The 12,043-nt window shown below is 39.4% G+C and overlaps 1 protein-coding gene across 7 annotated transcripts in view; it reads left to right on the top strand.

The window, feature by feature from the left end:
* tp63 (tumor protein p63) overlaps positions 1–11,962 on the top strand; it is a 40,284-nt gene extending 28,322 nt beyond the window's left edge. For 3 of the 7 annotated variants that reach the window (XM_060867712.1, XM_060867713.1, XM_060867718.1), the window contains 10 exons: positions 1,705–1,891; positions 1,990–2,105; positions 2,371–2,480; positions 2,566–2,702; positions 3,655–3,734; positions 3,850–3,974; positions 8,308–8,453; positions 9,139–9,286; positions 10,104–10,197; positions 10,970–11,962. In XM_060867712.1, the coding sequence (XP_060723695.1) occupies positions 1,705–1,891; positions 1,990–2,105; positions 2,371–2,480; positions 2,566–2,702; positions 3,655–3,734; positions 3,850–3,974; positions 8,308–8,453; positions 9,139–9,286; positions 10,104–10,197; positions 10,970–11,266 (1,440 nt within the window). In that variant the 3' untranslated portion in view covers positions 11,267–11,962. The remainder of the gene's footprint in view (positions 1–1,704; positions 1,892–1,989; positions 2,106–2,370; positions 2,481–2,565; positions 2,703–3,654; positions 3,735–3,849; positions 3,975–8,307; positions 8,454–9,138; positions 9,287–10,103; positions 10,198–10,969) is intronic. The other 4 variants (XM_060867715.1, XM_060867716.1, XM_060867719.1 and 1 more) reach the window with 2 other exon arrangements.
* Positions 11,963–12,043: the final 81 nt, after the last annotated feature.

The following is a 12,043-nucleotide window of genomic DNA, read 5'->3' as shown; positions in this document are numbered from 1 at the left end:
AATTATAAATATTGTTATCTTTTCTCACTTTTCTCATTTCTGAAAATGTCACATGTTCAAAATGTGTATTGTTGGGAACAGCAGGAAAATTACAGCTATTCATCTTTCTTTTTTAATAGCAGACCTCACTGAAACCTTAAACACCTCCATGATTTCACTGGTGAAAGCCTAATTTGTAGGCCAGAGCTGAGCTGGTTAGATCTTGACTTTGTTTTGTGTAGTATTTTGTTTTCAGTTTGAAGCGGCCAATCCGGGGCATATAGCTAACATCTACACAAACTTCACACTGAGGCCTCGCCCCGTTTGATCATTCAGATTATATAAAAGATTCTTATGTCTTAGAACTAAAGTAATCTTGATAGTCTAGTCTTACACCCTTTTGTGGACTGACACACCTTTCGTAACTTTGTTTTTCCAATTTCTTTTGTTTCTTTTCAGTCTTTCAGGGACGTTAATTACAAGCCCAAGGGAAATGGCAGGGATTTTTGCAAAAGTGTGTGTATATGTGTGTATATACACGCGAGTGCATTTGTGTGTGTGTGTGTGTGTGCATATCCTTGCCAAGCTTGTGTAATACTCACAGAGATAATAGGCAGGTGTTGGGATGGGCACCTCTCACTAGAACACCTCAAATCAAAAGTTAATAGAAATGGAATTTAATGTCCTATTGTTCCTCCAATCAGCCCAGGGGCAATGTTCGCTTTTCTTTACCCCTCCTTCCTTCCACAGCTTTAGAAATGAACTTAAGAGTATGTTTTCATTGCATTTTTTTTCCATGAGCCTGAGCACTGTAGGGTTCACTTTATTTTCATTTGGTGTTAAGATGCACATTTAGAGATTTAGTAAATTTACTCAAGCAATGAGCAAACGAATGATTAGATCAGACTTGCACAATGTTGTTACCCTAAACTGACTGACTGCATCCAATTTATTTGTGTCACTGGATTTCTTCTCATAAACCACCTTCCATCTATCTATCCTGACTCTTCTGAATAAATCAGTTTGCTGTCAGTCTGATTCTAACTCAGACGTCAATGTTTTCCACCAAATTACTCGTCTTACCTCGGATTCTCTTGGTGAGGCTCTGCATACTGTAGTTACTGTTGTGACTACATTACAGTCTAGTCATTTTTTTTCTTACTCATTGCTGCATCATTGATCAGGATGTTTTGCAAGCTGTGTGAATGTGTGTGTACTGTAGTTTTCAGTGATGCAGTGTATATGAGTAAGCCCATGCCTCTTGGTGGTATTGTTGGTCTATGGCACTAAGGGTGAGTCAGTCTTGCTGTGTGATGCAAGAATGATTTTTGCGGTTAGTGATACAACGTTCTTTCAAGTAGCATCAGGTTGTCGTCACCGGGACCTATTGGGAAATGCTGAACAGATGAGCTATCATACATTGCTACAGTTTGAAATAGTAGCTTCTTTTTCTCTGTTCACGTGGCCAAAATTCCAGGCTTCATATATTTGAACCCCTAGTGCTTAAGGCCAGAGGCAGAAGTAGCCAGATGCTGCTCCTCTTTTAATGGTTTATGGCTGTTGTTCAGGTAAAAGGCCGCGATGATGCAGGTGTTTCACTTTACTGGGCCCGTGGCCACATCCTCTCTGCTTTTGAAAGTTTTATTGCATTGGTCTTGGTACAGGAGATACAAAAGACTTTATACTGGCTTTTGACGCTTCTCCTTTTTGTTCTGTTCTTTCCAGTACTCCACAGACCTCAAGAAGCTATACTGTCAGATCGCTAAAACATGTCCCATTCAGATCAAAGTTCTGACCAGCCCACCTCAGGGAGCGGTCATCCGGGCAATGCCTGTCTACAAAAAAGCTGAACATGTGACCGAGGTGGTCAAACGATGCCCCAACCACGAGCTCAGCCGAGAATTCAATGACGGTAAGCAAACCTGCAATAGGTCCAAAACATGCTCATGATTTTAAATATAATATAGAATGAATTTAAAAAGTCTGACTTCTTTTCATTTTGTTTTACAGGCCAAATTGCACCACCCAGTCATCTGATCAGAGTGGAGGGCAACAGCCACGCCCAGTATGTGGAAGACTCTATTACCGGGCGCCAGAGTGTTCTGGTGCCATACGAACCCCCGCAGGTAAGTCTTTCACACACCTACACACAAAAACACATACCTATTTGCCTTGTCACTACACACCTTTTCTCACTTAGTTCTAGATTTCTAGTTTCTCAGATTGAAATTCAAATGAAAGGTCAATCACCAACTCACATCACAACATCCAAACTACCAGAGACTCATACGACACGAAGTATATTAAAAATGAACATCCAGGTGGTTTACTTAACTTTTCTCTACTTTATTTGCATGATATTCACATCTATGGATGATTTTTTTCCAACAGGTGGGAACTGAGTTCACAACCATCCTCTACAATTTCATGTGCAACTCCAGCTGCGTGGGTGGAATGAATAGACGCCCCATCCTCATCATCGTCACTCTGGAAACCAGAGAGTAAGTCCTTGACTTTCCCTGAGAGTCTTATATGACAGTGTGCCATCGTGATTAAGACACTGAATATCTGTGTGTGTCCTCACAGTGGTCAGGTTTTGGGACGGCGGTGTTTCGAGGCTCGTATCTGTGCATGTCCAGGGCGCGACCGCAAAGCAGACGAGGACAGCATCCGCAAGCAGCACGTCAGTGATGGCACAAAAAGTTCTGAGGGTACGAAACGCCGTAAGTAGTGCTGGGGCTGGTGATGGGGCTTTGCATGTATACGCACACACACACACACACACACACACACACACACATACACACACATACAAACACGCACAGGTTCACCGTCTTTACAGAGTTTTGCATGGACCTTCATGTGGCTGTGGAATATTGTTAGTCCTGAAAACTAAAGTTATAAAACAAAAAGTGCATCATTTTTTGGACCATTATAATATCTCTATAATGTTCATTTGGTGCTTATAAATAGACTAAGACATGCAGCAAGTTATGGGTCAAAGACACAAACAGAAAAAAGGAAAGAAATCATAAAAATAATACACACAAATTAATTTGTACATCATTTTATGTTTCCAAACATTTCATGTTATTGTGATTCCAACCATTAATCTGAATACATATTGAAAAAATAAGTGAAATGCTATAATATTTATGCATATTAATAGCATATAAAATAAGCTTTCACAGGAAAAACAAAAAACTTGTCTTGCCTTTGACCCTAAGACCCACACACACACACACACACACACACACACACACAGCATGGTGCTTGTGTCTGAAACTTTAACATACCCAGTGACCACAAAAGCAATTAAAAGAGGTGCAATAGATGTTTTTGACCCAATTGTATGTCAAATGTCTAGATTTTGGCTAGAGTGAAATTGTTTACTTTATGTGGGGAGGGAAATGAAGTAAAAATTCAATTTAGATTATATGCAAAGTATGTAAATATAGGATTTGTATGTATGGGTCAGAGATCATCTGGTCATTTAGTGCTCACTGGGATTCACTGCTTGTGGCAGACTGCATGTTGTCTGTTTCCTAACCAACTGCATGTGACACCTTCGCTATAGCTGTGTAGTGTCACTTCATATCTCTCTCTGTCTCTCTCTCTCTCTCTCTATCTATCTATCTATCTATCTATCTATCTATCTATCTCTGTCTCCTGCAGCTTTTCGCCAGACTCACAGTATTCAGATATCCTCCATTAAGAAGAGAAGATCCACTGATGAGGAAGTTTTTTGTTTGCCTGTGAGTATCAGTATGTTGCTATATTATAAATTTTCAGGTAAAATCTGAAACGGAAAAGAAAAGAAGTGAAATAAGGCATCAGTACCAACCGTCTATCTCCATCTCTGTCCAACAGATTAAAGGCCGTGAAATCTATGAGATTTTGGTGAAAATCAAAGAGTCTCTGGAGCTCATGCAGTATCTCCCTCAACAAACCATAGAGTCATACAGGCAGCAGCAGCAGAGCCTTCTGCAGAAACAGTGAGTACCTCACACACAGGGAGATTAGCCAATGTTCGCAAAAAGGAGGGGTCAGTCCTGCTCTCAACGTTTTAAATAAGACTGTATTGGACCTTATGTTTGCGGGTTTAGAGACTGCAGCCAGTATACACATTCAGGCCACACACACAGTACCAACAAGGTTCACCCTGCTGCTTATTTGGAGTGTTTAGTTGTTTAACTCTGAGCTGAATGTTTACTAGCACTTTTTTTTTGCATGGATTTAATCCTTTTCTCAGACGAGTTCACTGTGACATGCGTTTGAACAGACGTACTCCGCAGACCCGCCCCAGTTACGCTCCATTTGTGTTTTAAGGTTTTGAACCTGGAAGTGTTGCATAAAATGGCAAGATTGCATGAGGATTGCATTGTGATGAGATTGCATGAGTTGGATTTACACGATTACGGTTTTATTCTATGAAGCACGAAAAAGCTTCTCACTCAGCACTAAAAAGATCTGAGGCAGTCTAACAAAGGGGTGCGCCTTGTTCACATGGTGCTGCGTTAGTGTTTGGCAGTCAGATAAGTTTGATCAACTGCATTAGTGAATAACAGAATTACAGGAGAGTCAGGCAGGTTTACCCAGGTTTACCTTCCAAGTCATCATCCAAGTTTAAGGAATTGGCTGGTCCGTATTTTCTCAACGGCACAAATATTCTGGTGTTAGAGTCAGAGCAAAGCGAAAAAATAAAATAAACAAAAGCTAGGGAGACAGCTGAAAATTATACCTCTGAATAATGCACTTCGACGCCCTGTGATAATTACTGCTTTTGTTTGCTTCACTCATTAAGAAACTGACAGATGATGTAGCGTCTGTACACTCCCCATTTAGCTTTTTTTTTTTTTCCTTTTTTTCTGCCTGTTATTTCATCCTGGCCCTAAGTGGAGTGAGAAAATGTGCTAAGGCAGGACCATTATTTGAGGCCATTTTGGCACAGCTGAAAAAAAAATTAAAGCCTGTTTTATGACTTCTGTTGTGGACACAATGAGTAGGTGAAGGAAGCCATTATTTTCCCAACTGTCCTCTCTTAGGAAAAGAACAGAGCCCAAAGTGTCAGACAGCTTTTTATATGAGCTTACATTGGCCTCTACCCAAAGACTGCTATCTCTGTTGGACGATTACCCCAAAATCCACACATAGCTGGTAACAGGACTTAGTTGTTATTTTTTTCTTTTTTTTCTTGTTTTTTTTCCCCCTGAGTGCTTTGATGGATTTTGAAAGATTGATATTGGCTCACTTCTCTTTTTACGTGCTTTCATCCTTTCCACAGTGTTGATCTTTCCTCTCATCTGTCCTGTTTGTATGCCTAACCTTTGTTTTTTTCCATCTCAAATAAAATAATAAAACTTGCTGCTATCTGACTCAGTGGTTCCTCTTGTTTGTCTTTCTGCTTTCCCGTGTTTAGGAAGCACTTTCCCATGGCTGTGCAGTAGTGCCACACAGTGGACACCATTAGCACTGCAAGTGTCTATTGCATAAAGTACCAGTCAAAAGTTTCTTTCTTTCTTTCTTTCTTTCTTTCTTTCTTTCTTTCTTTCTTTCTTTCTAAATTTTTTGTCCCTACTCAAAAAAGAATAGCTAAAAAAATACAATATACTTATTTTCCTTATAAGGCACATCTGGTATTTTCAGAGCATAAATTGTCTGCCATCTCTAGTTACATATATACTACAGAACTTAGAATATTTCCACATGTAAACATATATACAAATTTATAAAGCTAGCATAAAGAAGTTCTCTTCCCTATTGAGAGGTTCAATAGGTTATCTCGAGCAGTCTCCCTTTTTTATTCTTCAAATCTCTGAGTCAAATCTGCTTCTCTTCTGGACACACGGACATGATAAATACAAACAGTCTGAAGTCTGCATTACAGTCAGCTGTAGTGTGTATATACTTTATTTTACTAGCAGCATCTTCCTGTTTTCTCTTTGTACTCCGACAAGCAATATTTAGAAATATTTCAAAACATTTATGTGATCAAAGTGAAGGATTATAGAAAATACTACAATTGTGGTTGTATACAAAGGTTAAGACATAATCTGGACCACATTTGATGTTAAATGTTAAACACTTTAATCAGTCAGTGCTCACTGGGACTGCTATATTCACAGCCTTTTCTCAGAAACCGTCCTTCATTTCCCTTTATCCTTCTGTCACTGTATTATGTCTCAGTTCTTTCCTCCTTCCTTTCCTCTCCCTCTGTGTGTACAGTCTCCTTCGGGCCCGTCTGCGCTCTGAGCTGCTGGAGCCTTTAGGTGAGCAGAAGAGACGTTTCAGTGCATCCTAAAAGCAGGAGACACATTCCTCTTCCTCCTCCTCCTCCTCCTCCAGATTATTCATCACATCTCTGTTCTTCAGTTCTTCTTCCTACCCTCTGCCTCTTCATGTGTTTCTCTGTGGCTACTTTAGAGAACATAAAGTCATGCTGGATTTTGTTTTCTTCTTCCCCCCAGAAGATGTTGTGTCATATTTAAGCAATTACTTAAAGACCTTTTGCTGGAACTGCATGCTTTTTCCCCCTCCAAGTGTTCAGATTAGGAATGACTCTTGTGTCTCAGTCATACTGATCAGACTGTGTGAAAAATTTTATAATTCTGATCATGATGCACTCCTACACAAGTGTACGTTTAATTGAAATACTAAAATGAAAGGCCTCGTATTTTTATGTTTTGCCACTTGTGAACATTTTCATTATGTTCAGTGTTTTTCTGTTATTTTTAAAGGGTCCTTATTAACTGAGCTGGCTATTTCCTCAGCACTAGTTGGACATATCTGCTGGTATTGCACAGAAATTACATTGCACAGAAATAATAGCAGCCACTCAGCCGATCACCTCAGCCTCTCTCTCTCTGTCTCTCTCTCTCTCGCTCTCATAATCCTGACTGTCTAAACCAGGAACCAAGCACGTTTTTTTTTTTCCTATGGGACTCATGTTGTTCTTGATATTGTTTCAGGCTTGTTTTTGCACCAGTCTTTCTTTTATTATTGGAGCTGGGCTCATTTCATTGTCTATGGGTTTCTCGGGCAAGGACTTTATTGATAACTTTAATAATGCTGGTCATGTTTTATAAAGTGCACTGCAGGGCAGTTGTTTTCACTGGATTATATGGACATTTTCTTAAGAGAAATGTATTTGTGTCTGAGTCAGAGAGAATGAGAAACAAATGCTAGAAAGTTCACAAATGCAATTTAGCTTGTGTGTGTGTGTGCGAGTGCGAGTGTGTGTTGGGGGGTGATAGATGTATAATTAATGCCTCTTTTATCTGTTGTTCTTCAATAAATGTCCTCTGCTTTTGACTTTCTATTCCATTCTTTCTTTTATTATTAGCCTTTTTTTCATCCTTAATGAGTTTTTTTTAAGAAAAAAATGAAGACCACATAAGTACAAGAATGAATCTTATATCACAAATATTGGTTTCGATACTTTTTTTGATGAGGTTTAATTCAAGCATTCGAGATGAGGTTTAATTCAAGTGTCATGAAGCTTTATGTAGCTTTTACACTTTCTGCAAACCTATCTTAAGCATGTTAGACTTTAGAAGGAAAAGTGGAAAAGCTAAGGAAGACAATTACACTGACAATTACTTCTAAAAACCTCTAAAAATACTGGAGACATTTTCCTGCCATTTGGATATATAATAGACGTCTACATAAAATGTTGTTTACAATACAGATACTGAAAAAAATCTATTTTAATACTCCAGGATAAAATACTCACATTCAAAAAGCTATCATTTCATTACATAAGGGAGGATCTTTGCAGATATATGATCATATTGTTGTGCCATGAATATATTTACAGAAATCATACATCAGCATAACATCATGCTGTTGTGGCAGTGACCCTTATTTTATTTAGCATGTGGGATCACGTTCCTGGTTTAGTTTTTATTTCACCTTACAGTAAAGATGACACGGAACTGCTGTAAGCCACCCGACATTCTGCCGTCATGATGGAACTAAATGAAAGCGTGTTTATTCACTTGGGGCTTCACAGAACATTAAAGTGCTTTCGGATTTAGTGCAGAATCTTTTACGTTAAGATAAGCAGTCTACATTATTACATTCATCTTTTCAGCCTGCTACATAAAACCTGATTAGAATAAAAGGAAATCAGGATTCAGTTATAACAGCATGAATTTAGTTACTTTTCTGTCTTCTCTTTCATTTTTTCTATACTTGCCAACTGGTGGTCTTGTATTGTCCATGATCCTACTGTAAGTCTCTGGAGAGCATCCTGTGTTGAATGTGTTGGGAATTGTGTGCTACTCAGAATGACAGGCCATGCTCTCCTCCTCTTCCTCTCTGCTTCAGGAGCCCACTGCCTCCTCAGCCATCGTTTGGTTCCGCCTCACCTCCACACAGCAAGGTGAACAAACTGCCATCAGTCAGCCAGCTAATCAACCCACAACAACGCAACACGCTCACCCCATCCAGCATGACCGGAGGACTCACAGACAGTAAGGCTTTCACAACAACAGACATTACTGACCATTGCTACCTAGCAGTCATTAAGTCATTTCGAGTCATATGTCTGGAGAGGAGAAGACAAACTGACTGGAGATAACAGAGCAGCTTCAGACAGATTTAAAGTTTTGGCTTACATAGTGTATATTCAGAACAAATGATTCAGCCCTGAAGACCATTATATTTGAATACAGTTTATTTCTTACTATGTTTTAAGTAATAGCTGTTTTCTTAATGCACATACATTCAGGATGCTTTCAGTTAGCATACCTTGAGTTTATAGTGTATGGTAACCACGTTTTCAGTGAAAAGGAGCAGGAGTCTTCCTGCTTTTGTTCACCTCCGAGCCTGAGCTTGTCTGCACACGACAGCTCCTGAGCACCACTCTGCATCAGTGTCTCTCTGACAGCCAGTTTCCTTTCACTAGTGAACTGGATCTGTGTGGGACAAAGATCTCCTTAATCCCTGGATCTCACAGCTCCTGCCAGTATTTGTCATAATATACGAAACTAGGCTCAGTTGTCCACTATTACCTAATCAGCACCTCTGTTGCCAGTGGGCCACAGGTCTCGTTTAAATCAAACACACTCTTTTTTACAGCCTTGACAATGACACCACAGCTGGTGCGAGATTAAAAGCGTCTCACAGTGTCTTCCTCTCGGGTTTGTTTTCCTACAGTGTCTCCCATGATGAGCGCCCACATTCCCATGAACACGGATATGAGTTCACTGAGTCCCACTCATGCCCTGCAGCCGCAGTTACCCATGGTGCCCTCCTCTCACTGCACACCCCCACCGCCATATCCTGTGGACAGCAGCATTTCCAAGTACATGTTTATTCAGTTTCATTAAGAGTGCAGTACAACTGTGTTTCCACATCCAGTCCAGATGATCTGTGGGGTTTTTTCACTGTTGAAGTTCTTAACACCGACGAACTCTTTGTTTGAAACAAAAATAAAAAGCAGATTTTTTTTTAATTCTAATACACGGCAATCATTAATATAGAAACTGAAAGGTCTAAGAAGTTCAGAAACTAAATTGTCCTGGAGTAGTTGAGTGGAATACAGCAGTTGGTGAATAACAAGATCTGGGCTATCTGGTATAACAACAATATCATGCCGAGGTGTGTGTGATAGCATTGTTATTGATGTCAGTAGTGGATCATGAACACCTTAAAATCAAGCAAAAAATCTAAATGTTTTCTTTAATAAACACTGACTCATAGTGGTTCATAGTTAAATTTTCTACTCATAATTTAAAATTCTGCACCCTGGTCAAGAAATCCAGATTTTACCACAATAACACTCTCAGCTGTAATTTTCCAACGACATTTTAGCTTTCCACCATTTCCTAAAGTAATGTAGCAAAAGGCTATAATGAGTATTTTCACACCGTAGCCAGTCAGTGCAATTACATCATCTCTACTAAAAGCATTTAATCAAATATATGGTTTATAAGTTCAGGATGAGTTTAAGTGTATTGTTTAGGGCAAGTTAAAAATTTTGAACTCTGAACTTTGAAACAAATGGAGATTGCAGGATTTTGGACTGGATTGGGGAAACAAGTATAACAATGTCATGATGATTTATATCCTGTTAAAACTGTTTGACATCATTTTTACTTGGAACTCCACCATTATTTCAGTTTCCTGTTACGGTTGGGCTGCTCTTCCTGTCTGGATTACTTTACAGCCCAGGGCCTTACCAGCATCTACCAGATTGAGAACTACAACCTGGAGGTGAGACTCTGCTTGTTACCTTGTGCTTTTTTTTTCTGTATCCAGTTCCTTTGTTTTTTTCAGAGCTAATTGGCCTGTTATTCAATTCCATGTTATAAACTAAGACAAAACCTAAAATCAGGAACCTCTTGGAAGCTTGAGGGGAAACAGCCTGCTGTGGGGTTTCACCAGCGAGACAACAACTTGACCCCCTTTTACCTTCTGAACCCTTAAGGCTGAAAGTTTTTTCCTGAGTGTAGTTTTATCCCATCTCAGTTTCTAAAACTGTATTACTTTGCAATTGTATTATTAAGACCATCTAAGAACTCAAATCATTCTCCAAATAAGAAATTATATTATTGATAGTACATACATAATTATATTATTATTATTGTTTATATATATATATATTTTAGATAATAGATTATAAATATAATGCTCTACACTGGTCTCAAAAGTTTGAGTTTTGAGAGTATATAAAAACATGTGAGAACCAGGTTACTGTACTGAATTGTAAAGGTGTTTCTCTATTCTATAAATCTGTTTACCTGCAAAATAAGAAAAGCAATGAAATTGCATTTAAAGATGTGATTCAGTCTCCACCTAAAGACAAAAATGCTAACAAAAAAAGTTTTTGGCCTGTATTTAAATGATTTTATTCAATGTGCTGCTGACACATGATTGGCTGACTGGATAACTGCACACAGGCACTAATGAGAAGGTGGAGAGTGAGGGTATGTGCCGTTGTGGTCCCTTTGTATTCCTGTTTGTTCATGAGTCACTGCATCCGCAGGACCTGTCCAGGTTGAAGATCCCTACCGAGTTCCAGCACCTGATCTGGAAGGGGATTATGGAACACCGGCAGAGCATGGAGTTCTCGCCCCCTGCACACATCCTGCGCTCGTCCAGCGGGGCATCCTCAGTGAGTGTGGGCTCCACGGAGGCACGTGGTGAGCGTGTGATCGATGCCGTGCGCTTCACCCTGCGCCAGACCATTTCTTTCCCACCGCGGGACGACTGGACCGACTTTTCCTTCGACCTGGACTCGCGCCGCAACAAGCAGCAGCGCATCAAGGAGGAGGGAGAGTGAACGGCAGGCGCGCGCGCACACACACACACACACACACACACAACAGCTTTCAAAACATACTGTAACTCCTGCATGCCGCAAACACAATTTGTACAGCTTTTACCAAGTGTTTGATTTCACTTAAAAGCATGCAAATTCAATGCACTTAACGGCTAGTGTTTTTTGGGTGTATTTCGGTCTGCTTGTCATTTCAAGCCCCTAGTTTGATGCAGGCTACTGTAGCTTTAGGGTAAGCGGTGCTTTGCCGTGTTTGGTTTATCGATTAACATTTCTTGAGACACAGCACTTAAGAAATACTATTTTGAGCTGTTAGCATTCATTCTCGGCAGAGAAGAAATAATATTTTGGGGGCTTTTTATTTTTATACCCGGTGTCTTTTTGGATTGTAAAGAACTCCAAGAATTCTAGTATTATACTGTTTGTTAATCGGTTTGCTGTAACTCTGTTTCAGCCTGGTGATAATTTGTTTTAACTGGTAACATTTGTCTGTTTCTATACTGTCAAACTACTTGATATAATACTGGGAGATGAGTTTTAATACTTGGACAAATTTAAACCCAGTCACTCACGTGACCTTTCCAGTATTTTAATAACATTGTACAGATATATTTTTTTTTTTTACAATTATACATTTTGTAAATATGGTGCTTATTTTGATACAGTATAAACCAAAAAAAATAAAAGATCATTACTATACGGTTGTTGTTGATGTTGATGATGTTTGTCACAGATTTTACTTGAGTACATTACCTGTGATGTAACATTTACAAGTAACAG

The sequence above is a fragment of the Tachysurus vachellii genome, chromosome 4 (assembly GCF_030014155.1).
Source record: "Tachysurus vachellii isolate PV-2020 chromosome 4, HZAU_Pvac_v1, whole genome shotgun sequence".
NCBI classification, from domain to species: domain Eukaryota; kingdom Metazoa; phylum Chordata; class Actinopteri; order Siluriformes; family Bagridae; genus Tachysurus; species Tachysurus vachellii.
This window is presented reverse-complemented; position numbering and strand designations above follow the sequence as displayed.